This window comes from Dipodomys spectabilis, unplaced genomic scaffold (genome assembly GCF_019054845.1).
Source record: "Dipodomys spectabilis isolate Male_0828 unplaced genomic scaffold, ASM1905484v1 ptg000001l, whole genome shotgun sequence".
In the NCBI taxonomy this organism is placed as follows: domain Eukaryota; kingdom Metazoa; phylum Chordata; class Mammalia; order Rodentia; family Heteromyidae; genus Dipodomys; species Dipodomys spectabilis.
In genome coordinates, this window is record NW_024870678.1 from 28423230 (window position 1) to 28451101 (window position 27872).

Genomic DNA, 27872 nt, shown 5'->3' on the forward strand with positions numbered 1-27872 from the left:
AGTGACACAGTGTGGGGACTGAATGGCTGGTGGAAGTGAAGGTCAGCAGTAAGTGAGCTGGGGTGGTGGCATCCCAGGAGAGGGCCGGGATGCTGGGGAAAAGTGATCACGTCTCCACCCGAGCAGACACAGAAACCGAGAGCATGAACAATAGTGGAAGCTTAGTACAACCCCCCACCCCCAGTTTCCTAACATGAGTTAATATAAATACATTATAAAATAAGGAGGCTAGAGAAGAGTATAGGACATATTCTAAGATAAATACCCTAAGTTCTCGTTGTTATATTGTTGCTACTCTTACTACGCATGTGCACTGGCAGGCCGTCCATTGGGTCACAGGCGGTGGAGTCATAATAGTGTTGGGCAGTCTTTGGATTCTTAGCTCATCCTTTTACTGACTAAAGGGAAGATAATTTAACTTTTTGGAGTTATTTCTCTCAGTTTTCCCATCTGCAAAATAGGAATGAACTAATCCATATTCTTAATTTTTTTGGGTCTGGTCGTGGGGCCTGAACTCTGGGCCTGAGCACTATCCCTCAGCTCTTCAGCTCAAGGCTAGCACTCTACCACTTGAGCCACAGTGCCACTTCAGGCTTTTTTTTTTCTTTTTGCTTATGTGGTGCTGAAGAATCGAACCCAGGGCCTCAGGCATGCAAGGCAAGTGCTCTACCACTGAGCCACCTTCCCAGTCCTCCATATTCTTAATTTTTTAAATATTATAGCTCTCCATTAAGTACATATGTATCAATATGTTTATGTATATGAGTATATATATACATACATATGTGTATATGTATGTAATATATATTTGTGCATATACATTATATAAAATATATACATTTAGCACTCAGGAGGCTGAGGCAGGAGGCCTGTGAGCTTAAGGTTATCTTGGATTCCATTGCTTTTTGTCCCCTTAAAACAAGCAGCAACAACAATAAAAAAGTGTGTACATAGAGTTATATGTAGAAAAGTGAGTATCTACCTTCAGCAATATAATTAGTACCAGTTCAGATTCTATTTTTTTTTTATTTTTTTTTTGGGTCTGGTCGTGGGGCCTGAACTCTGGGCCTGGGCGCTGTCCCTCAGCTGTTCAGCTCAAGGCTAGCGCTCTACCACTTGAGCCACAGCGCCACTTCCGGCTTTTTCCTTTTTGCTTATGTGGTGCTGGGCAATCGAACCCAGGGCCTCAGGCATGCAAGGCAAGTGCTCTACCACTGAGCCACCTTCCCAGCCCCTCAGATTCTATTTGTATGGAGCTGTTTCTGCTTTTAAACTTTGACTTATCCACAATTTCTCAAATAATTGATAATTGTTGGAACTACTTTTATGAAATCATAATTTCTCAGTCATACTGATTTTTCACTTTCATAAATGTATTAATTAGTAGGATATGATTCACTTTGTGGATTAGACATTGATTTATTTCCTGGTAGTATCCCTTAGGTTTTTAGAAAGTGTTTTAAGAAAGTCAGCCGGGCACCTGTGGCTTGCTTATGCCTGTAATCCTAGCTACCTAGGAAGCTGAGATCTGAGGATTGCAGTTCAAATCCAGCCCAGGCAGGAAAGTCCATGAGACTCTTATCTCCAATTAACCACCAGAAAACCAGAAGTGGTACTGTGGCTCAAGTGGTAGAGTGCTCCCCTTGAGCTAAAGAGCTGAGGGACAATGCCCAGACCCAGAGTTCAACCCCAAGACCCACCTCCTTTTCCCCCAAAAAAGGAATGTCATATTTTGGATCTGTGATGCATTTCGCATTAATAAACATAACATTTTTTCCCTTGCCCCTGGTCCAGTCTCTGGAATCAGTTTTACGCCACCCAGCAGATAATCGCACCCAGATTCGGGAACTTGGGCAGACTCTGATCGATGGTGGAATCCTGGATGACATAATCAGTGAGAAACTGGAGGCTTTTAACAGCCGCTACGAAGAGCTAAGCCACCTGGTAAGGACTGGGCTGTGCATGCGTGCGATGGTGTGTTACTCGTCTTAGTTTTTATATACATAACTTTATATTATGTTTAAGTAGTTGTACAAAGAGGTTTCAATTTCAGATGTGAGTTTATGAGTACAGTACATCTTGGTGACTGGGTATTTGTGATTTGGAGCTGGTCCGAAGCTTTCAAGTCATACTGAGCTTCCATGTTGAGTCAGGTTGGTAACATCTGGAGTTGATCGAGGCTAGTTACCGCTTTGAAGTTGGTTTAAGTGGTTTAAGTTGGTTTAAGTTAACTAACTTTAATGGGGGCCTGCATCTTTACAGTGCTAAGGGAAGAATTGACTTGGTACTTTGGAGATAAACAGAATTTGATGATTTAAAACAAATAACAAGAACACAACACACACACAAAACCTATTGGCTTTGAGGCTTCTTCAGTTTCCCTTAAAAATCTCATTGCTGTATAGAAGAGTAATAACTTGTATTATCCTTGTAAATATTAGGCCTGTCAGAATTAAACATAAACTAGTATGAAAGCCATGGTCTTAGTTTGAATCTAGATTTTTATCTTTGGACGTACATTCAAATCAGTTATTGAAATGGTAGGATATTGCTCTGTTAGGAAGGCTGTATAGATATTAGATACCATTAAACTCATGCTAAATCAGAAAACTAATATTTAGACCATGGATAACATCAATATTTATTTAAAAAATTAATAAATAGGAGTAAACACATAGGTGCTAATGGTCAAACTTATTTTCAACTTGGAAAAACAAATAGATTCTGATGTTTATTCTATTGATAGGTATCGGTCATGTGTAAAAATACTCCAGAGTTACAGAATTACAAAATTTCATATGTTCTTTCTTGTGCCCTATAGGAAATCTTTCCATTTTGGTATTTTTGTCATCATACATAGAAATAAGAATAAATTAGTAGGTCCATTGCTAGGGACAATGTACTAGTAGGACATTTTCACCTTTATGTACAGTTATTCATTTACCAGGAAGGCTAACATCTTGAACTAGTGCTTTTTCAGTCTTTTCTTAGTGGCTGGAAAATTTGTTGTGTTGAGCAACTCATGACTAACAATTTGTCCCTTTGCAGGCGGAGAGCAAGCAGATTTCTTTGGAAAAGCAACTGCAGGTCCTGCGAGAAACTGACCACATGTTTCAGGTGCTGCAGGAGAGCCTGGGGGAGCTGGATAAACAGCTAACCAACTACTTGACGGACAGGGTTGATGCCTTCCAGGTTCCGCAAGAAGCTCAGGTACCACTTGGGGATTTGTGAGCGTTTGAGTTGTGAAGAAGGAAATAGGTAGTTACCCTTGCTGCCAAGGAATGGTTCTTGCTAGTGAAAGGGAGAATGGTTGACTCACGCATGGAACAGTGCTTAGATTTTGGTTCCTTTGTTCCCTATGAGAGATCTGGACCATTGCTAACATTTCAAAATTGCAGTTTCCTTAGCTATGAAATGGGGACATTTTCTTCATTTAGGAATAAGTTGCCAGTGTTTGAAGTAACACATGCAGACCTTAAAATGTGCCTAATGCAGATACCTGTGACTCAGGCCTGTAATCCTGGCTACCCAGGAGTCTGAGATCCAAGGATCCTGTTTTTGAAGCTAGCTCAGCCAAGAAGAAAGTCCATGAAACTTTTTTTTTTTGGGTCCGGTCATGGGGCCTGAACTCTGGGCCTGGGCGCTGTCCCTCAGCTCTTCAGCTCAAGGCTAGCGCTCTACCACTTGAGCCACAGCGCCACATCCGGCTTTTTTCTTTTTGCTTATGTGGTGCTGAGGAATTGAACCCAGGGCCTCTGGCATGCAAGGCATGCGCTCTACCACTGAGCTACCTTCCCAGCCGCTCCATGAAACTTTTATATCCAATTAACCAGCAAAAAATGGAAAGTGGAGTTGAGGCTGACGTGGTAGAGTACTACCCTTATATGAACAAGCTAAGTGATAGGGCTCAGGCTCTGAGTTCAAGCTCTAGTACTAGCACACACACACAAAAATAACCAGTCAACCGTCAAACCCCAAACAAATATGTACCTAGACACAGTGTCATGCAGTATGCCGGCACATATTGTTATTGTATTTATTGTCAGCCTGTTAAACCTTATAGAATACAGTATGATATGTTATGAAACTATGAGGAATTTCTGATTTATTTCTTTGTATATTTTTTAAAGAAACCATATCCTCTCCCTGTCCTAATCTCTTGGTAGAAAATCCAAGCAGAGATCTCTGCCCATGAGCTCACTCTAGAGGAGCTGAGAAGGAATCTGCGTTCCCAGCCCCCTGTGTTCCCGGAGGGAAGGACCAGCAGAGGGGGCAGCCAGATGGAGCAGCTGCAGGTAACCAGGACCAGGCACTTTCTTGCCTTTTCAATATGGCAGAGAAAAGAGTTGCTGACTGGGAGATTTTGTGTGATATAGACTGTGAAACAGATGTGAGGTATTAAAGGTCTATGACATTCCAGGACATTAGAAATGAATTGTTGCATGGGTGTAGAAATAGCACATCTGCTTTTATAACTGAACTGAGAGGAGAGAGTAAGCTCGATTTAGAAGTCAGCTTTCTGTCCACTGTAGTTGTTAATACAGAGTCTCTGAGATCTGAGAGTCCATGAGCTCCCTGGGTAGGCTGAGGTTGTGAGTGATACAGATTCCCATAGTTCTTTTTTTTCTTTCATTAAAAAAACTTCTTTTTAAATGCCTGACCTGAGACTTGAACTCAGGTCCTGAGTACTGTCTTTGAGCCATTTTGCTCAACACTGGTGTTCTACTACTTGAGCCATAGCTTTACTTCTGGGTTTTTTAGTAGCTTATTGGAGAGTCTCACAGACTTTCCTGTCTGGCTTTGTCTGGCTTCCTGGGCTGGCTTTGAACTGTGATCCTCAGATCTCAGCCTCTGGAGTAGCAAGGATTACAGGCGTGAATCAGTGGTGCCTGGTTTACATCATTCCTTCATGGTTGATATGACATTGACTTTCACTCTGAGTTTGGGATGAAGGGCATTTGAATCCTAGGGTCCTACACTATACTGTTTGAACAGGCTTGAAAATTAATGAAACCTAAATTCCAGTGAGACTTGCTTTCCTTCATTATTTCTAAGCTGGAGACTTTTGAGTATTGCATAATTCATGACTTTGAGCTGTGGTCTTCACTTACACAATGGGGATAACCTTCTTGCGTTCCTTTAGGTTTGCTTCTTCATTTGGAATGATTCTCTGGTGCTTTCATTTCATTTAGGGTTATGTTAATGTCCACTGGTGAGAGAGATTTGTCATTTTGAGGTGAATTGCTTCTTCATTTCATTTCTGCCAACAGAGGAAACTTCGAGAAGTGTCCACGAAATTTCAGCTCTTCCAGAAGCCTGCAAATTTTGAACAGCGCATGCTGGACTGTCAGCGTGTACTGGCTGGTGTGAAATCTGAGCTCCACATCCTTGAGGTGAAGGACGTGGACCCCGAGGTCATCCAGACACACCTGGACAAGTGTATGGTAAGCCTGCTGGGGGACTCACGGGTCTAGAGAGCTTTCTCGAAGTTAGTCTGGCTTATTGCCTTGTTTTCTGTATGTGATCTTGACTAGTTTGCTGCACACAGGCATTGATATTGGAGAACACATTAGGAAATCAGAAATGGGGGCTTTTCTTTCCAAGGAAAGTATAAGAGCAAAAAGAGATAGTGAGAGCTGGTGGTCAGTGGCTCATGCCTGTAATCCTAGCTACTCAAGGGGCTGGGACCTGGAGGATGGTAGTTCAAAAGCCATCCTGGGCACTCAAAATCCAAGAAACTTAATTAACCAGCAGAATTAGGTACTGAAGGTGTGGTTTACGTGGTAGAATGTCTGCCATGAGGACAAAGGGCATGTTAGAGTGTGAGGCCTTGAGCTTAAAACCCAGTACTGGTGGGTGTTGGTGGCTCACCCTTGTAATTCTACTACTCAGGAGGCTGAGATCTGAGGATTGTGATTCACTGCCATGGACAGGAAAGTCCATGAGACTCTTATGTCCAGTTAACCACCAGAAAATGAGAAGAGGTACTATGGCTGAAAGTGGTAGAGTGTTAGCCTTGAGTGGAAAAAACACAGGGATAGTGCCCAGGTCCTGAGTTCAAAGCCCATGACTGACAAAACAAAACACACCCAGTACTAGCAAACCCATTACTAGCACCAGAGAGGGAGGGCTGGGGAAGGAGAAAATAATTGATTGCAGTCTGCTGAGGCAAGGGATGTAGACTCAACATATATAAACAATATGTATGAAAAAACAAAAAGACATCTTAATCATAGCATGAAGTTAGGGAGGCTCAGCAGAATGTAAGCCAAATTTCTAATTATAAATTTAAAGTAGCGGGACAACATTTAGAATGAATGTCAGGCATATTACTGCATTAAAACAATTCCTTTACAAGGCAAGTTAAAAAATTTAACTTCTGATTCATGTAGAAGAAGAAATTATACTTAGAATGGCTGCAGGAATAGTGAAAAAAGATTCCTTTGCTCAAAAATAAAAGTTTAAATCAAAGTTTAAACTTAAGATGAGAAAGGAGGGAAGGATATATGCGGTCTTTTTACTATCTCTGCTTTGAACTTTGAAATTCAATTGAATAGAAATTTTAAAATAATATATCTGGGGGGATCTGATCTTAGACATAGTGTGATGCTTGAGGATCATGGAAAACTTCAAATGACACTTGTTAGACTGCAGAAGTCTGAAATGAATTCTTCATACTTTTTTTTTGTCTTTTACTGTGAAACTACTTTTATACCTAGAGTATCATTTTATATGCATGATGGCCATTCAAGTTTTTTTTAATCTTAATTTTTTTATTTGTTGTTATTGTAGAGTTGATAGAGGGGTTACAGTTACATAGATAGGTAATGAATAATGAGTATAATTCTTTTTGAACCATGTCTCCCCTCTCTCCTCTCCCTCTGTTTTTCCCTCCCATGCTCACCCATAAGATCTCCTATTCATTTTCCAAATAGTATCTGATGGGTATCACTGTTGAATTTGTTCAATCTTTGTAAAACCTTTTCTGTGCCCCCTCTTGCTCTCCCAAATACAAACAAGACAAAAAGAAAAGAAAAGAAAAGCAGCAACAATGACAACTAAAATGTCTCTTGTTTCCTTTCTTGGAGTTCAAATTCATAAAATATTATTTTATATAATCATATGCACATCTGGAATTCTACTCATCCAGCAGAAAGAATGATATTGTACCTTTCAGAAGGAAATGGAAAGACTTGAAAAAAATTATATTAAACAAAATAAGCCAGTCAAAGACATAGGCTGAATGTTTTCCCTCATTTGTGGTAACTAGAATATTCCAATACATCTACAAGTAAGCACACTGAATGATTACACACACACACACACACATTCGGACATGATAAATTATACAGGAATCTAGACATTCACACACTGAGGTCAAAGAAGGATCTGCATAGGAGTGGTTGACAATGGTCCTTCAAATTTTAGGCCTAATATTTCTCCCATTTTAGTTGGAAAAATGTGTATAGTATATTACAAAGTACTTCCACCAACATTTCATACACAGTTGTGAGAGCTCCAAGCAAGTGTACACTCCATTAGCTTGACTTCTTACCTGGTTTGAGAAGGTGTTATAGCCTTGATATCATTAGGTTCAAATGTCAAGCCACATTTGAGGAAGGTACAGCGTTTTGGTGTCTGTCAAACTGTGCCAGCTCTGTTCGGAAATGCTTACCACCTGGAAGGGTTTTAATCACAGGGCAAGATCCATCTGTGTGTGTTTTGTTTTTGTTTTCAAAGAAACTGTATAAAACTTTGAGTGAGGTCAAGCTGGAAGTGGAGACAGTCATCAAAACCGGAAGACACATTGTGCAGAAGCAGCAGACAGACAACCCCAAGGGGATGGATGAGCAGCTGACCTCTCTGAAGGTCCTCTACAATGACCTGGGCGCACAGGTGAAGTGGGCCACATGAGCCCCCTCCTCCCCCGTACACCTCTACTTAGTGTTATGTATTCTCACAGCTGTTATCTATCTATTCTTGATTTTTGGATTGGGGACTGAATCTGGGGCCTCACACATATAAACATGGGCTCCTGCACTGAGTCCCAGTGTAAACCCTCTTTGTTTTGCAAATTTTTTATTGTGATTAAGTGATTATATAAGTCCCCAAAGCCCTCTTGTGTATTTCAAAATTCACTTTTTGGAAAATGCATCTTTGAGGTTAATGACACTAATACCTATACCTTAAGTTTGGCTTAATAGTTCCTTAGTAATATAATGACTACTAGCTATAGAGAAATGCATTTTTTTTTTTTTTGTTGGTCGTGGGGCTTGAACTCTGGGACTGCTGTCCCTCAGCTCTTCAGCTCAAGCTGTCCCTCAGCTCTTCAGCTCAAGGGTGAGCGCTCTACCACTTGAGCTACAGCGCCACTTCCTAGAGAAATGCATTTTTAACATTTAGTCCAGGTTAGTTCTATTGATACTTTCCGTGGCTACTGACATTTCATAAATTATGGGGGAAAGCCACAAAATAATAGTCCCTGTATGAATTCTACCAAACAGTCATATCTATATAAATGGAATAGTTCACTGAGAATTGTTAAGGCATAAGGAAACTAGTGAACAGGAAGCTGATATTAAAATCTGGACTTTGGCCGCCTTAGTGAGGGCTCAGGCTGGAGTTGTCACATTTCCCTGGGAGTGACTGCTGGGATACAACAGGCTTATTGTCCTTGACCATGAAGGGTCTTTGTCCAGAACTAGTGTACAAAAGAGCCAGGGGCGCGAAACCTTGATCATCTTGAATGTGTTAGGTAAATTTTGGATCCTTCTTCCATTATTAAATAGCAACAACTTTGGCTTTCCTTAAAATTGAAATTTCTGCTTAAGTCCAGGGCAAAAGAGCTGAAGTTTCGTTACCAATTTAAAATCCGTAAGTTTAGAAAGACTAAACCAAAGCCCAACAACATAAGTACCAGAAAATGGGTGCTTGCAAGGAGGGAGGGAGAGCACGCAGGCAAGAATTCAATGTATATACCACAGAATTAAGAAAAATAGGGAAGGGGTAGGGGAAGGAAGATGAAGATGTTGAAGGGATGGTACAGATCACATAAGCTGCTTTATTAAATGGCAAAAAAAATCCAATACATAGAGTTTAAACATGAAGAAAAGTAAGGGGAGGGGCAGGTAAGAATGTGGAAAGGAATGACACTGATCAAGATGCACAGTATTCATAAACTGCTTGTTGCATGACAACTCCTTTGTACAACTCCATAAGGATAATAAAAAAAAATCCAGCAAAAATCAATACACGTCCTAAGTAAATCCCTTTTCCCTTATATGGACAAGATCAAATAAAATCAGTGAGGATGAGGAGACCAGACCTCTAGGCATTCCCTACCTCATCTGCAGGATGACGTGGTTGGTTGAAAACATTTTGATGTATGACACATTTGAACAGGTGTCTTTGGAGCTTCTTTCTGATCTTATGTGGCTGGAACGATTTTTTTAAATAGCGTTTTCCCCCCACTGGTTGAACAATGCGTGCGTGAGCTGAGAATGGCCTTGCTGATTTCCAGATTGATTCTCTAGTTATGATGACAGTTTTGTGTTAGTGAATTTTCTCATTCGGCATAATGAAGACTTTCTTGTGTATCAAGTGTGACACAGGCAGTTGGAGCTCAGAGGAAGGAAAAACAAGTCATCTTTATGTCAACGAATTTCGGGCTATGGAGGAAGACGGTGTTAAGTTATTCATGGGAAGTTATTTCAAGGTGCCAATTGAAGTGCTCTGAAGGCAGGCATTTGGGGCTTTAAAACATGAATAAAAGGGAATTTGGTCCATTCTTGGGTTAGGCCAGCTTCCCTGAGGCGGTGTTGCTGAGATCTGAAGGATGGTTGGGATAAGCAGAGGCTTGCTTTTGAGGCTTATGAAGGATCAGTGTGTAAAGACCCTGTGGTAGGAGAGAGGGTGGTATATCTGTGTGATTAGAGACAGTCAGTGCAGAGAGCATCATGGGGCCAGACCCTATTCCTGTTGTGTTTGTAGGGTAAAAGTTTAAACCCTACTGAATTTTTAGTAGGGAGGTAATACGCACAGATCAGCTCTGTAGAAGGCCACTCCCTGCAGGTTGGAGAGTGAGCTGCAGAGAATGGGGATTGGATAGGAGTAGACCAGCCAGGAAGGGCTGGATTCCTCATGAGAGGCCATGGTGGCTTAGAGATGGTGGACGATGGAGATGCGAAAGTTGACTGAAGGCTGGCATAGGAAGTGCTCTCTGTAGCCTTTGTGAGGATTAGCTTTGGGAGTGGAAGAGTGGGAGACTCCTAGGCTTTATGATTTCGTGAAGCTCATGGTGGGATCCTTGGAACACTGGGTGGCTGGAAGGAAAGGCAGGGATATGCAGAAACTATAAGCCTGCGTTGGGTACGTTGACACTCTGAGCCTGTTGGAGAGAGATAACTGGAGATGGCAAGTGTCCAGGTAGACACGCAACTCAGGGGAATAATTTGGGCAAAGAGGTGGACTTAGCAACTCCTGTATATGAAGGTAGTGGTTAAAGTCTTCAGGAAGGATGCCATTGCCTAGAGAGAGACTGGAGCACACTTACAAGTGTGCTTGGTATTTGTTGTTTTGTCTTCCTTATTAAACTTAGCAAGGGAGTGTCTGTGGAGTGGGGGTGGGTGGGTAGAAGTCAGATGTCCTAACTTGCCGAATGTGTTAGAAGAGGCGAAATGGAGCCAACACTGTCATAAATGGCTGTAAGGATTTGAATGGAAGAAGTGGAGAGAGGAGGGTCTTAAGGGAAGGGAAAAAGGAGGAAATGTGTGTGTGTGTATGTGTGTGTGTGTGTGTATGTGTGTGTGCATATGTGTGCATGGATGTACATGCAAGTGAGAGATTGGAGAGTGGTCTTTAATAGCGGGTAGAAGTGATTCTTGTTTAGGGGGATTGCTTGCATTTTCAAGAGGGAAAAGGGATAAATGGTAAAAGATTTATGACTTCATACAGCTTAATTCATGGTATAGTACATTTTAAAATGCATTGATTATACTGAGAAAAGTGTAAATTGACACAGGTTGAACTGCAAATGATTCTTCCCAGTCCCTACAAATCTCAAGTGGCATTAAGTTTTACGATAATTGTGTTTTTGCCTGGGCATGTCAAAGTCAGATAAATATTATCTAAATACATAATATCTTTTAATAGAATTCAATTATTTGTCTTCTAAAGTCAGCATTGAAGGGCTATTAATTTAGAATCATGCATTTTAATTACATTCCATGGCAAAATTATTATACTTTTAAGAGGGACTTTAATAACCATCATTTCTTGAACTATGGAAGAGTGAAATTGAACTGAGTGGTGAAAGAAGCCAGTTTTTACCCCATGGTACTTACTTAACAAAATGTGATCTTCAGGTCATTTTTATCAAGAGAAAAGTTCACTTCCTGTATGACTCTTCTCTGTCCCTGTGATAAGAACATATAAATGTTATTATCAGTTGTATGCTCATCCAAACAAGTAGACCAGTTATTTACATATGGGGTGTCTTCTCAGCTTTGTGTTGGCATTGATGGCTTCTGGTTTGGGAATATCAATATGGAAGGTAAAAGGTTAACCCAGGCCCTTTTCCTTGGCTCTAACATCCTTTTAGCCTCATTTCCCTTGTGAAGAAAGTGGAGAGAGCAAGGCCTATCACAGAGGTGCTTGTGACCTGTTCATTGCTTAACAAGCCATAGATACTGTACGATGAGACCACTGTTACTTCAATGAGAAGGGCAGCATAAAAATATTCTCGTTATCGAGTCATACAGTATTTTATGTGGTTGTAAAACATGACATTGTGGACTTAATGCTACTTTTTCTGCAAATCGCTATAATTCTGTGAGCATGCAAAAAAAAAAAAAAGAAGTTCTTTCATTGTAAGGATTCTTTTTTTGTTGTTGTTCATTTTTTTTTAAATTGTGAAAATACCATATAGAGGAGTTACAATTACATGGGCAAGGTAATGAGTACATTTCTTATTGTTGCCTCCTCCTTTGTTTCCCCTTCCCATCCCTTCCCATCTCCCTCTCTTCCCCCCTCTCCCCCCCCCCCCCCCCCCCCCCCCCCGCCAAAGTTGTAAAGTTCGTTTTTCAACATAATGACTCATCCAACTGTATCCCTATTTAAACGATTTGTTTTTGCCCTTCCCCTCCACAAATTATACCAGCATCAAATACAGTGAAAGCAGCAGTTAATACTGTGGGGGAGGGACATACAAAACAACAAAGAAATTATCTTATAAATATATTAGAAACCCCCACAGTATAACCCATGCTTTCACTGTATTTGTTGTCCGTATGATTTGTAGAGAGGAAGGGGTAAAAACAAGTTGTTTAAATAAGGATACAGGTGGACCCGTTGCAACAATGAGAAATACAAGTTGTTATGTCGAAATGAATTTACAACATTGGTGGGGGGGGGGGTGGGGAGGGTTGGGTGGGGGGGACGGGGGGAGGATGGGAAGGGGAAACAAAGGAGGATAAGAAATGTACTCATTATCTTGCCCATGTAATTATAACCCCTCTGTACAGTATTTTCACAATAAAAAATAAATAAAAATTAAAAAAATAAATATATTAGAAACAATCATATGAAAGAAAAAACATTTGAATACTTATCTTGGGGTTCATTTCACCTAACATCAACTTTTCTGAACTTTCCTGCTTGTCTCAGACATATACTAGCATTTACCCAAATGATCACAAACAAGACCATACTGAAGCTACCAGCACAACTATGTTTATTGCAGCATTATTTACCATAGCTAAGATATGGAACCAACCCAAATGCCCCTCAGTAGATGAATGGATCAAGAAAATGTGGTATATATACACAATGGAATTCTATGCCTCCATCAGAAAGAATGACATTGCCCCATTTATTAGGAAATGGAAAGACTTGGAAAAAATTATGTTAAGTGAAGTAAGCCAGGCCCAAAGAAACATAGGTCCCATGGTTTCCCTTATTTGCAATAACTAGTATATGTCATTGTAAGGATTCTAAGGCTCTTCTGTTCTATATTCTAATGTGTACCAGTTTTTCATTCCCGAACTTTGTCTTGATCTGTCGTCCATTCAGGTGACAGAAGGAAAGCAAGGACTGGAAAGGGCTTCTCAGCTGGCCAGGAAGGTGAAAAAAGAGGCCGCCTGCCTCTCCGAGTGGCTATCTGCTACCGAGGCAGAGTTGGTGCAGAAGTCCACTTCCGAGGGTGCGCTGGGTGACGTGGACGCAGAAATCTCCTGGGCTAAAGTGAGTCATGGCTCAGATGAGCCGCCAACACGTTTGCAGATGACTGGGACATCGTGGGGGTACAATGGAGAAAGATGCTGTTTCCCTTCATTTCCTGGTCATCAAAGCTTTTTCTTTTCTCCATGTTTCTGTTCTAAGGCGAACGTTCATCATTTTAAGATGACACTTTGGTCTTGATTTCAGGAGCATTAAACAGATAGGGAACATCAAGGCATAATGGCTGTGTAATACTTGAAGACATTTTCATTAGTCATCTTCAGAATCAGCGATGTTGTCAGTGTGTTGATTTTAGTTTTTCTTGAATAATTTTGTTTCAACAACTGATCTTCCTGTCGCAAACTAACTGTCGTCAAAAACATAAGGGGAGCTTTTTATTTTTTTTAACCATAGGTTTCCTTATCCCTATATTATTTTGAAATTGCCAAGAGCTGATTTGCTTTTGAGGTGGACCGAGAATCCAACAGGAACGCAGAGTAGTTCTCGTATGAAGTTGGGCTGTTTGTCTCGGTTTCCTTGCTAAGAAAGACGTGGGAAGGATGCTAGAGAATCGAACCTTCATATAAGGCCTAGCTGGCAGTGCTGAAGGCCTCTGTCGGGGTTTGTGCTCTGTCTTCAGGACACCACTGGGTGCTGGGAACACAGCTCTGCTTACCTTCAGTGCTCTGTGGACGTGATACCTGACAGTCAAGAAACAATAGTCTCAATGTTGTAGATGGTTCAGAGAAAAAGTGCTATGCACTGAGTGTGTGCGTGTGGGGGGAGAGGGACAAAGGAAAGTAGAGGGACTGGAGAGACAGGAAGAGCATCCTGTGGATGACCCAAGCAGAGGCACCCAGTAGTTCCTGTGAGACTCAAGCTTTTCAGGAAACATTAGCATCTATTCCCGCCCCTCCCCTCCCCGTCCCCTCCCTTCCCATCTATTCCCGCCCCTCCCCTCCCCACTTTCCCTCCCTTCCCATCTCTTTCCATCCCCTTCCCTCCCCTCCCCTCCCCTCCCCTGTCCTCTCCTCCGCCTTACAGATGTTTTTCTTGCAAATAATTATAGTATATATCCAGAGTTCCTCTAGTAATCTAGGAAGTAACTTCATTGTGAATTTTTAAAAGAAATCCATTCTGGGATCATTCTGCTAACTTGTGCAGTTAGTAAGAAGAAAGTTGGTGTTTGCTTATACTAAATGACATCTGAGTGTCTTGCATTGTTCCCTATTGGCTTAATTCAACGTTTTTATTTTCATTAGGAACTTGAGAACTCTCAGTATGTCAATAACATGAGGTCTTTTGTAAGCTTTTGACATGTTGCAAATCGTCATGGACTATTTGTGTTTATAAAGAAGAAATGGATTCCATATTTTCTAATACTGTGAAAGAGCGAGTGGGACTGGTGTTTTTGTTTTCTAGAATGTCCTGAAGGATCTGGAAAAGAGAAAAGCTGACTTAAACACCATCACTGAGAATAGCGCTACCCTCCAGAACTTGATCCCTGGCAGTGAACCTGTGTTAGAGGAAAAGCTCTGCGTCCTTAATGCTGGGTGGAGCCGAGTCCGTACCTGGACCGAGGATTGGTGTAGTACCTTGCTGGTATGTTCCCAGGCAAATTTTGATGATGAAATCTCTCCTTCAACTCTTTTTAAGTGCACATTGCTTTGGGTAGAAAAACTACATTTTATTTTTCTCTTGAAAAGGTATTAACTAGAAAGAATTTATAATAAATCTTTTAAAGGATAAAATGTTGGTAGTACAGGAACAAATAAGTAATCACTACTTGTTTTGCTTTTTGTGTGTGCTGGCACTGAGGCTTGAACTCAGAACCTCATACCCTCACCTGACTTCTTAATTTTGAACCATGCTTCTACTTCTAACTTTTTGCTGGCTAATTGGAGATAAACTCCTTGAGGATTTGTTTGCCAGGACTGGCTCCAAACTATGATCTTCAGATCAGCCTCCTAAGTTGTTACGACTATTAGCATGAGCCACCAGTGCCTGGCACCTATGTACTTTAAATAAATTTACTTTGTTTCATTTTAATGAGAACGTATAGTGTTGAATTTTAATACTATTATATAGTATATGTATGCTATATGTGGATGTGTGTATGCACACACGTCATTACAATGTCCTAATAGTATGCAAGTTCTAGCACAGTTTCTAACATCTGCTGTCTTCATAAATTTTTTAATAAGTAGCTGGGTGGAAGTAACATAAATGTTCTCTGTGCCTCAGTTTTCACATCTGTAACATGGTGTCATCATAATTTCTATGTCTTGTTTTTGTGACTAAAATATGACCTATATAATGATATATAAAACAACTAGTTTTAAATAATAGTAGGAAAATGATAGTTATTAAGTGTTATAAGTATATTCATCTTTTTTGTGTGTGTGTATGTGCGTCATGGGGCTTGAACTCTGGGTCTGGGAGCTGTCCCTCAGCTTTTCACCTCAAGGCTAGTGCCCTACCACTTGAGCCATAGCGCCACTTCTGGTTTTCTGGTGGTTTATTGGAGATAAGAGTCTCATGGACTTGCCTGCCTGGGCTGGCTTTGTACCGTGATCCTCAGATAGCAGCCTCCTTAGTAGCTAGGATTACAAGTGTGAGCCACCAGTGCCTGGCAGTATATTAATCTGTATAATACCATTGTACTACTAATTATTTCATGGAAATTGACCAATAATTTTCATAATCTTATTCTGGGCCCCTTCTGATAATGAGTATAGCCCCTCTACCCTTCCTCACAGAATAGAGTTATCATTTACAAATTATTCTTTGGTTCTGAAATATCAGAATGTATCAGACTTTTATACAACTATCCCTAGAGACATAAAAAATGGTACTCTGTGTTTAAGCATTTGTTCAAGTCAGTTAAGATATGTGGGGTAGGAGAGGCCATTGACACACTCATGACTGGTTGCAGACTTTATATTCCAGTTCACAAGCTAGTATCTTCATTATGTTAGTAATATCAGTAAGCTTCACTTCCCATATACATAAAATTTAATATTTAGTATGCTTTAATATATAGTGTATAAAACATGTTGAATCATATAATTTTAATACCAATTTCCATATAAAATTTGGTATTTCAATATATTTAATTTAGAAAGCACGTAAATTTCAATAAATAAACTTACATATAGTACACATATAATTGCTTTCTATATATAATCTTTTAATAAATAGGTGTGCAATATATTTATAATCAATAAAATCTTAATTTTCTGGGGCTGGGAAGGTGGCTCAGTGGTAGAGTGCTTGCCTTGCATGCCTGAAGCCCTGGGTTCAATTCCTTAGCACCACATAAGCAGAAAAAGCCGGAAGTGGTGCTATAGCTCAAGTGGTCGAGCACTAGCCTTAAGCTGAAGAGCTGAGGGATAGTGCCCAGGCTCAGAGTTCATGCCCATGACTGACAAAAAAAAAAAAAATCTTAATTTTTTAAAACGTATAAATGTTTCTTAACATCTTTTCTTAGGTGAAATCTTTTTTTAATCACTCCCACTATATAGTAATAATTGATTTCCTTTAATTCTGAGCTCTTTAAATACTTTCCTTTATCCCATGAGACACAGCACTGGGACATTGTCAGTTTTATCATAATCCTCCTTTTGATCAAGGTGTGACTTTTTCTTTTTTTGTGTTGGTCCTGGGTTTGAACTCAGGACATGGGCATTGCCCCTTAGCTGTTTTGCTCAAGGCTAGTGTTCTACAACTTGAGCCAAAGCTCAACTTTTGGTTGTTTTGGTGGTTAATTGGAGATAAGAGTCTCATAGACTTTCCTGCCCAGGCTGGCTTTGAACTCTACAACTTGAGCCAAAGCTCAACTTTTGGCTGTTTTGGTGGTTAATTGGAGATAAGAGTCTCATAGACTTTCCTGCCCAGGCTGGCTTTGAACTCGATCCTCTGATTTCAGTCTCCTGATGACAGGTTTGAGCCATCAGGGCTCAGCTGAGGTATAACTTTTTGTCTTAACTAGTTTTAATCTTTGTTCCTGTTTGAGGTGCTTTCTCTCCTCAAGTCATACTTATGTCCTATGCCAGGAAGCACTAGTGGTGCAGGAGAAACAAGGGGAAGCATCCCTGGGCTGTTGAGTGGGCAGAATGTTACTCAGACCTTACTCACGATTTCTTTAGATGCCTTCCAGAGTCACAATTAATAAGGGTGACTAATGACATAAGCTCAAATGTATGTGGGCAGGACAAGAGATGAAGAGATAAAATTGGAAAAGAAGCTTCATCTTCTATTCTGTTTTAAGCTTCGTCTTGTGTGCAGGTCTAAACCAAATCCCTTGAAAGAGGGCTTTAGCCATCCAGGCTAAGATCTACTGACTGAGATCTATTGATCAGGCTGAGATCTATTGACTGAAGAAGAGCTGTGCAGGAAGGTGGAAACTCACTTTAAACACAGCATCCATGTGGTCTTGAAATCTTTCCTATGATTGTGTCAGCGTCTTCTTAATTCCTTTGTAGAACCACCAGCGCCAGCTGGAAGTGTTCGATGGGAATGTTGCTCACATAAGTACCTGGCTTTATCAAGCCGAAGCTCTGCTGGATGAGATTGAAAAAAAGCCAGCCAGTAAACGGGAAGAAATCGTGAAGGTAACAGACTTCAATAACACAGTTGGGACATGGACTATTTTGCTGTAGTCTCTTCACTTGTGGATGCTCTGGGGTCCTTGTGCACACATTCTTGTCCTGTGCATCTGTTTTGGCAGGAAAAACTGAGCTCTGCAGTGAAGTTTGTTTGAACGTCTCTTGCTGCAATGATCATGCAGAAGCCTTTTGCTAGCAACTACACTTATTTCCAAAACTCCCCTTAACTCTGAGTCAGCTTGTCACCTGGGTTAGATTTTATTGTCATGTGGGGATAATTTCGCATGTTCACTTTTGTTTCCTCCCACAATTAGCGTTTAATTTCTGAGCTGGATGATGCCAGCCTCCAGGTAGGAAATGTTCGTGACCAGGCTATGGCTCTGATGAATGTGCGGGGGAGTGCTGGCAGAGAGCTGGTGGAACCAAAGTTAGCTGAGCTGAACAGAAACTTTGAAAAGGTGTCGCAACACATCCGAAGTGCGAGAGTGAGTACATTTTTATAGAAAAACCATTTCCCCCGGTTATGTGGCTTAGATGAAAAATAATAGACTATATAGGTAAGAGTTGGCTTTTTGTGTACTGTTGATTTTTAAAATTACCTTTAAGGAGTTGTACAAAGGGATTTTAGTTTAGCAAGTCAGTTTATAAGTTCATCTTGATCAGTATCACCCCTTCCCTTATCCCCCATCTGTCCCAACGCCACCCATTCCCTCGTTAGTTCCCTGGTTCCATTTCAACATAGGTTCATTGAATGTAACCACTGTACTCACCCGCCTTTTTCTCTCCATTCTTCTTCTTTACTTTCCCTTAACCTCTCTCTCCCTCCCGAATTTTTTTGATTAAAAAGATTTTAATCACTTTTTTTTTAACTGGAGGATTGTTGGCTCTTATCTGTGATTGTGCATATATAGGGAAGATAAGAAATTAATATTGAAAAAACAACCCATTTGAGGAAAGACCGTTCTGAAGATTAGAATTGGCTGAAAAATAATGAGACTAATTCCCCAAAGGGACATGAATAGTAAATGCTTGATTTTATAAGTCACACTTTAATATCGGTTTTTATATTAAACATGCATTTTTTGTGCTTGATGGGTTGATAAATTTGATAGCTTAAGTAACTTCACAGATTAGACTTTATAGAAAAATATACTTCCTCACTTTATATATTTAAAAAATAACTTCATTAATTCACGTAAGGGGATAATAAATAGAGCTTTTCTTTACAGAAAGGTGTTTATCCTACCGAGTTTTGATTGATTTCTCTTTCCCTCTTGTTCCCCCTCCTTCCCACTCCCCTTTTCTCCCTCCCCATGTCCCCTCCTTCTTTCTCTCCTCCCCGTCTTATCTTTCCCTTTCTGTCTCTTTACATCTTTACTTTATAAGAGGAGCAAAGGAAACATTTAACTAATGTTCCTAAGACCTAGCTTCAAGGACCAGCACCAGTAAATGCTTAGTTGAAAAGATGAAAATATTTTGATGATTTGGTGGAAGAAAACCATAGTTAAAGTTGATGCTATTCAAGCTAGATGTTCAGCCAGGCACGGATTGCTCATATCTGTAATCCTATCTGTTCAGGAGGCTGACGTCTGAGGACTGTCCTTAGAAGTTAGTCCATGTGGACAAATCAGTGAGACTCTGATCTCCAAATAATCAGCAAAAAGCTAAATAAGAGCTTGAAGACATGCTTTCAAGCCTCAGTACTGTCACAGAAAAATGAGAAGAAACAAATACCCACTCTCCTCAGGGGATCATTCAAAGAAATCTTGAATTTTTGAGAAGCTCAGTTGTACCCATAGGATGGCATATTTGGACTGCATAGTTAATTTAACCTCTAGAACATTACATATTGAAGTCGAAGAGAAAGGATCAATATTTATCATAGAAAACAGATTTTTATCTAACTTAGCTTTTATTTAGAATATCTGATATCATAGACCAAGTTTTCTTTTATAGTTTAGGAGCATACTTACATTATTCAAAACTTAAGAAAATGAAAAACTTGCTTTGTTTTTTGTTTTCCTTGATGTTGAGCTCATCTCCTTAATGTTTGGTATTACTGTTTTCAGTGGGTCTACTGAAGATTTTTCTTGGTATAAAATAAAACATAATGTACATAGGGATAGGATGATAGAAAGTATAAAGAAATGAAATTCCCAGCATCCCCATAAATAATCTCTGCAAACATTTTCTCATCCATGTGTTCCCCCCATATAAAAATGTCATTGTTCAGTAGAGTTTTGTATGTGCTCCTTTGAACTACTTTTCAATAGTTGTAGAGTATTCTATTATATGATTTGTTATAATTCCTCAGCGAATTTTCTCCTTTTATTGGGCTTTTATAGATTTTGTATTTGTTAAAATCATCTTGTATATCGATTTTAACATGTTGGTAACTCTCAAGATTCCTTGAAATTGTTGCAGAGCTGTATATAGCTAGGCTGTGGATAGATTTCCCAAGTAGTCCCATAGAAAGCAGGTACCAACTGTTACTTCAATTAGGATGGGACAGGGCTACTTGTCGCCCACCATGCCATTTTATTTTAATTTTTTGCTGGTTCTGGGGCTTGAACTCAGGACCTGGGTGCTGTCCTTGAGTCTCTTTGTGGTCAAGTTTAATGCTCTACTGTTTAAGCCACAGTTCCACTTTCAGCTTTTTTTTGAGCAGTTCAATGGAGATAAGAGTCTGATGGAATTTCCTGCCAGGGCTGGTTTGGAAACTTGATCCTCAGATCTCAGCTTCCTGAGTAGCAAGAATAAAAGGCATGAGCCACCAGTGCCTGGCCATGCCATGCTATTTTTTATACATATATGATGGTTTCCTTTATAGGCATCTGAAAACACACCATTTAGAAAATGTATTCTTTCAAAGTTGAATATCAAAACCCAAGGAGAATTTCTCAGGGAACGTTGAACAAGAGTGTCCATAATTGTGACCTTTCTTCTTTTCTTTGGCCACAACAGGCTGGTGTTTGGGTCACAGCTCTGCTTACATGCAATCCTGGTCCACACAATGTGCTCCATACAGCCCCCCGCCATTGCATATCACCTCGCCTCATTTTCAGATTAGCATTTGGAAAATGGGCTATTCAGAGAAACCCAGATTAGTAAAATCTTTGCTATAAGATTGAATGAAAATTAAAGTCAATTCAAGTACATGCTAATTTCTTTCTGGCTACCTCATTTCTCTGATCAATTATTGAAAATCAAAGTAACATACATCTTCAGAGGTATCTTTTCCTTCCACAGTTGCTAATTGGTCAGGAGCCAGTATCATACCAAGGCCTGGTCACTACAGAAACATTGGATGCAAGTGTATCTGTCTCAGACATGGAAAAATTAGAAAATGACATTGAAAATATGTTGAAAGTTGTGGAAAAACAGTTGGAATCCAGAGATGGCAATGAAAAGGTTGGCTCTTTTCCAAGCCCTGTTCTTACTTTTCTTCTTTATGTTGCTAGTGTTTACTGATATAATCTGCCTTATGTAACTAAAGAAATCCACATGTGATTTTCTGAGTGTAAAGTAATGCTTAACAGTTGCACATGTGTGCACACACACAGCATGCTTCCTGGCATCAGGTGATTCTTAATCTAATTTATATGAAACTGGCTGTGGGACATTTTCTTTAAAATATAAAATATTTTAAGAAAATCCACACAACATTTGATATCTCAGGTTCATTGCACTGTATTTCACAGATTAATTCTCCCACATGGTGACTGATAACTAGGTTTCACTGTGCTATTTTTTTTTCTTCTGTTTTTCTCAGATTGTCTTTAACTATAGAAAGGGGTTTCAAGTCAACACATCCATGAGTGTATGGGTACAGTGCATCTTGATCAGTGTCACCCTGTGCATTATGCTCCCCATTCCTTTCGAGTAACAATGTTTTCTTTCAACATTCAGGTGGAGGAGGAGGGAGCCCAGATTGAGGAAGTTCTACAGAGGGGCGAACACATATTACATCAGCCCATGGAGGATAATGAGAAAGAAAAGATTCGTTTGCAGTTGCTACTTTTGCATACAAGATACAACAAAATTAAGGTAGGCTGATTGGAGAATCTCTGTGGCATTTAAATAACCCATGCAGCTCTTGCCAGACAGATGTTGGATCTCACATCTATGGATGCTTTAAGTAATCCAACTAGTGAGATGTTTTCTCCTCCTTTCTAATATGTTTTATTAGATACGTCAATATATTTGGATTTGGCAGATTACAAAGAAATTGAAATGTAAAGACTTATTACTGGTCATCTGTTTTGGAGTTTTGGGATCACGTAAGAAACCTTAAAAAATCTATACCTTTCAGAAGAGGCTTTCTTCTTTAATTCTTTTAAATTACTTTATTATTATTACTACGATTATTGTTTTGCTGGGCTCTGGTGGCATAATCCTACTACTCCTAGTGCTTTCATTGAGTCACTATTATCTTTGTCCTAAAAGTTGAGAAAACCATTCAGCTTCCCTCTGTGAACCTAAAAATAAACTGGCCTATTTGAAATGAAAGTTTAGAATAAGTGTTTTTAAGTTTTTCTTTAATAAATTTAGCTTTAAAAAAATGAAATTGGTTCCTTGATGGATAAGTTATTTTTTTATTCTTTTATATTTGCTTAAAAATCAGATTTTGGACTGAAGGGTGACTCAAGGTAGAACACTGAAGTACCAGCCTCTCCCCTCCCCAACCCAGCCCATATCTAGTGTTTTCTTTACATATATGATGACTACGTAGCTAGACTTGGAGTATTAGCTAGAATTTGGGGCATGTGGAGATTAACATGAATATTCTGGGTAAACACAGTCAATACTGTTGATAAAGTCAGAAAATCATAGGCTTGTTTCAGGCCTGTTTTACCTAGAAATGCTCATCAATTGTTCAACATATCAGCTTATCAAGTTCTAGGAGTCAGTAAACAGGGACCATTCAGTTCAACAGGCGATACAAATCAACGCTGTTATTCTTGAGTTTTGGTTTTATTTAGGAATTTAACCATTTTCCAGATCACTAACTAAATGACCATGTAATTGGGGTCAAGTGCACTATTGTATTTGAATATTTAGATATACTCATGTCTTTCCCTTGTGCTTTCCCTTGGTGCTTTGGCTCAAGGCAGGGGCTCTACCACCTGACCTTGCCTAGAAAGGTCAGAGTGTCAAGTAGTTACTGAGGTATCAGCTCTCTGAATTCAGTATTTTAAGATCCATTGTTGTATATGAGATATTCATGCTCTGAAAATTGGTCTTAAAAGTTACAATTACTATTTGAACCAAAATAGCCATTGCCTTTCAAATGTCATTTTAATTTTTCCTTGATCTTAGTTTTGGAGATGGGGGGAGGGGGGGTTGCTCTAGGTTGACCGGACTGATCTTGGACTGTAAGTTCTAGTGAGCCTTTGCTTCAGCTTCCATCGTACCATGGATCCCCCCTGCAGCTTGTTACATTTCAATAACGCATTTAACTTAGGTTTTCAGCGGTGAAGCCCACAACTATTTGATCTAATTGGCTATTTTAAAAACAGTGAAGTAATGATGATCCTAAAATGGTAGAACTTCACCATTTTTAGCCTGTTCTCATTTCTTCAACAATTCTTGGAAAGGGTGATTATTTCTGGCTTGCTAAATGACTTTAAATGACAAAATTTTTAAGGAAAAACCTTTTGAATATTAAATGGCTAACCCCAGCGTGCAGATGAAACTTAGAGAGTGTTACGAATTTCTGTAGAAATACAGATTAAAATGAAAAGAAAAGCATAATTAAGATTAAAAAACTTTGGGTCCATGGTCCTGAATGCCTTTACAAAATCCTTTTGTTCTTTATTTGATATAATTAATTGTAGTGATCTTTCTTTAAAAGTAGGTACATTAGCTAGGTGCTGGTGGCTCATGCCTGTAATCCTAGCTACTGAGGAAACAGATCTGAGGGTTGTAGTTTGAAGCCAGTCTGAAGCAGTTTGAAGTCCAGGCAGTAAAGCCTGTGAGACTCTTATCTCCAATAAGCCAGCAAAAAGCCAAAAGTGGAACTATGGCTCCAGTGGTAGAATGCTAGTCTTGAGCAAAAAAGCTCAGGGATAGTGTTCAGGCCCTGAGTTCAAGCCTTAGAACCAGTGTATATGTGCATGCATATGAACACACACAAACACACACAGAGGTGAATTAGTTTGAATAAAAATTTCTTTTATAGGCAACTCATGCTCAACAGAGGAAAACAAGTCAACCTGCTTCTGGAATTAAATCATCATCTCTTCCTACTGATTATCTGGCTGAAGTTAACAAAGTCTTGCATACAGTTGACGATGTTGAATTGCTGCTGAGAGTTCCAGAGCTGAACATGGCTGTGTGTGAGGACTACTCTCTTCAGGAAGACTGTCTGAAGGTAAATCTCTAGCAACTGCATTGAAATAGCCATAGTTTCAATAGAGAAGCAAAGTGAGGAGTGTGTTACTCTGTTTACTTACTTACGTCTATATCATTGAATGTTCAAGTCACCATTTGTATATTTGAGTAGTACAACTTTCCTATATTCATCAATGAAATATAACAATTTTTCTTAATTAAAAAAAAAAGTGGGTATAGGCCAAGTGCTGGTGGCTCACGCCTGTAATCCTAGCCACTCAGGAGGCTGAGAACTGAGGATCACAGTTCAGAGCCAGCCTGGGCAGAAAAAGTCTGTGAGACTCTTATCTCCAATAAACTGCTCAGAAAAAGCTGGAAGTGGCGCTGTGTCTCAAGTGGTAGAGTGCTGTCCTTAAGCAGAAGAAACTCAGGGACAATGTCTAGGCACTGAGTTCAAACCCCAGGATTAGAAAAACACAACAAAACAAAAAATGAGTATAGGACTTTATGTATGCAAAATTATTAATTATTTGAAACAATAGACTATTTATTCATTTGTTTTAAGATACAATCTCACTGTGTTGCTTAGGCTGCCTTTGAATTCCTGATCCTTCTGTCTTAGCCTCCCAAGTTGCTGGGATTACACGTGTATGCTGTGACACCCAACTACCTTCACTGATTGTTATTGGAGCTTTTTTTTTTCTTTTCTTTTCTTTTCTTTCTTTTTTTTGGTTAGTCGTGGGGCCTGAACTCTGGGCCTGGGTGCTGTTCCTCAGCTCTTCAGCTCAAGGTAGTGCTCTACCACTTGAGCCACAGCGCCATTTCGGCTTTTTCTGCTTATGTGATACTGAGGAATTGAACCCATGGCCTCATGCATGCAAGGCAAGCGCTCTACCACTGGGCCACCTTCCCAGCCCCTGGAGCTTTTTTTATTTTTAATTTGATTTTTAAATTGTTATTATAAAGGTGATGTACAAAGGGGTTTCAGTTACATAAGTCAGGTAAAGAATACATTTCTTTTTAGACAGTGTCACCCCTTTCCTCTCTCTCTCTCCCAGTTGTTATCAAAGCTTTTTGTTTATCTTGTCTAAAAGCCACTTGGAACATCGGTGAAGATTTTTCTTTCTCTGCAAGTAGTAGTATTACAGGACTCTCACAGTTTGGTCAAGATTATACAGAAACATTTGCAGTTTTCTTGAGTAATTATAATTGTTTTCCATTGTTATTTTAAGTGGATTTAAAGCAATAGCAATTGTTGGCTCTCTGTGATTCTATTCTTTTCACTTCGCTGGATTTTGTTAATGTGTGACAATGTGTTCTTAGAATATCAAAGATCGGTTGGACAAACTTGGAGAGCAGATTGCAGTCATTCATGAAAAGCAGCCTGATGTGATTCTAGAAGCCTCTGGACCCGAAGCCATCCAGATCAGGGATTTGCTCTCACAGCTGAATGCAAAATGGGACAAAGTCAATAGAATGTACAATGATCGTAGAAGGTATGTGTGAATCCAAGTCATAGTTTATTTTCAAAACTATGCCAACAAGTCTAGGGGGCATGGACAAGTACAGTGTGCATTAAGATAGCTGAAAAATCTAGTGCATATCTTTGTTATATCATTGGTTAAGAAGGAGAATATATAGTGCCAGTACTGGCGTTCGCTCTCTTAGTTGTTTTTTTTTTTTTGTGGGTTGTGGGGCTTGAACTCTGGGCCTGGGCGCTGTCCCTGCGCTTTTCAGCTCAAGGCAAGTGCTGTACCACTTGAGTCACTGTGCCACTTCCAGTTTTCTGGTGGTTTACTGGAGATAAGAGTCTCGTGGACTTTCCTGCTCGAGCTGGCTTTGAACTGTGATCCTCAGACTTTAGCCTCCTGAGTATGCAAGGATTACAGGTGTGAGCTACCGGCACCCAGCTCTCTTAGCGTTTTTGCTCAAGGCTGGTGCTCTACTACTCGACCCACAGCTCCATTTCTGGTTTTTTGCTGGTTAGCTAGAGATAAGTAACTTACGGATATTTCTCCCCACACTGGCGTTGAATGGTGATCCTCAAATCTCAGCTTCTTGAGTTGTTAGGATTACAGATGTGAGTCATTGGTTCCTGGTCTACGACATAATATCTTAATAATGTGGGAGTGCCCTAAGTTTTAGGGCCTCACTTGTGTCTGTTTCTTAAAAATTTAAACAGGATTTTCATTAATGGTCATTTTCCCCATACTTGATTTATGTGGATGAAGAACAGGGTTAACTACATGTAATTGGAATCCATTCATAATCAGATCCTTATTAATAACTTTCTAGTTAATAGACTATGTCTGAGCCTTCCAGAATTTGAACTGTGGAACGGGCAGAATGAAAAACTGGTTAAGATTTTTGCCGGGAGCTGTGAATATGGAAGAAATAAAATATGAAATAACCTAATAAAAAACACTGTGTAAGAGGAGATTTAACCTAGATCCATACTTTGGAAAACTTCATAGGTAGAAAAATTAGTCATCATATTATTTAAAAACAGAAACAGGCTCTATATTTCACAGTACTGTCCAATCATTTCAAGAGCTAGCCTTTAATTCTTTGGGTAGGTTTTAGGAATTTCTTTGTCCCTTTAGAGATTAATTGATCCATGCTTCTGTCTTGTTAGACTTGGTTATTGGGGACGAAGGTAATTTTCTTAAAAAACATATAATATTTTAAGGCTGCAGATTGCATCATGAAATTGCTTCTGAACTCTTTCCAGTAGTATTTGAAAGTGGCCATTTTGAACTCTGTCCTTGAAAGGATTAGTATGCTTTTAGACCCGAGGTACTTATATAGTGATAAATTATATCTCCGCTCTTCCCCCTCTCCTTCCTCTTTCCCCTCTCCTTCCTCCTTCCTCTCTCCCTTTCTCTGAAGTATTAGGGTTTGAACTCAGAGCCTTTAACTTGGCTAGATAGGTGCTTTGTATTTTGAATTTCACTCCCAGGCCTTTTTTGCTTGAGTTATTTTTCAGGTAGGGTCTGGTATCATGCCCATGTTTGGCCTCAGGTGACTGTCCTCTTATCTACGGCTTTCCACACAGCTGGGATCACAGGCACATGGCATCGCTGAGATGGATTTGGTTGAGCTTTTTGCCCCAGGGTGGCCTTGAACTATGATTCTTTGGATCTGTCTCCCAAATAGCTAGGATTTCAGGTGTGAGCCTCTGCACCCAGCCTACATCTGTTTTATTTTGCTTTTTTTAAAAAAATTAATCAGTGAGACTGAATACTTCAAATTATTTATTTGCTGCAGTTTGGTAGTTCTTTTGTGTGCCACTCCTGGGTCTTGAACTCGAGGTCTGGATGTGGTTTTCTAACCTTTTGTTGCTCAAGCTCTATCATTCTATCACTTGGGCCACAGCTCCACTTTGGGCTTTTTGGTGTTTTTAATTGGAGATAAGAGTCTCATGGACTTTTTTGCTTGGGCTGGCTTTGAACTGGGATCTCAAATCTTAGCCTCCTGAGTAGAGAGAATTATAGGTGGGAACTACCAGTGCCTGACAGATTTTCACATTTTAAAAATCACAGTATTACTACTTATGTTTGCAAAACCTTTTTCATTAAGAATAATAACTATTTCAGACTTTATTGCATATGTGTTCATAGCTTTTTATGTACACTTTAATTTTGGCAAGGATGTTCTTGACATATAGAAAATTTAATTTCATGAATTTTATTAACGATGTTCAAATTTCAGAGAGCT

General features: G+C 39.7%; 1 protein-coding gene across 3 annotated transcripts in view; it reads left to right on the top strand.

Annotated features, from left to right (window-relative positions):
* Utrn (utrophin) overlaps positions 1–27872 on the top strand; it is a 425153-nt gene that overhangs the window by 155480 nt on the left and 241801 nt on the right. For all 3 annotated transcript variants that reach the window (XM_042693071.1, XM_042692992.1, XM_042693156.1), the window contains 13 exons: positions 1795–1944; positions 3049–3210; positions 4167–4295; positions 5271–5444; positions 7741–7896; positions 13069–13239; positions 14638–14817; positions 17700–17828; positions 18137–18307; positions 21072–21233; positions 21732–21869; positions 24004–24195; positions 25479–25651. In XM_042693071.1, the coding sequence (XP_042549005.1) occupies positions 1795–1944; positions 3049–3210; positions 4167–4295; positions 5271–5444; positions 7741–7896; positions 13069–13239; positions 14638–14817; positions 17700–17828; positions 18137–18307; positions 21072–21233; positions 21732–21869; positions 24004–24195; positions 25479–25651 (2087 nt within the window). The remainder of the gene's footprint in view (positions 1–1794; positions 1945–3048; positions 3211–4166; positions 4296–5270; positions 5445–7740; positions 7897–13068; positions 13240–14637; positions 14818–17699; positions 17829–18136; positions 18308–21071; positions 21234–21731; positions 21870–24003; positions 24196–25478; positions 25652–27872) is intronic.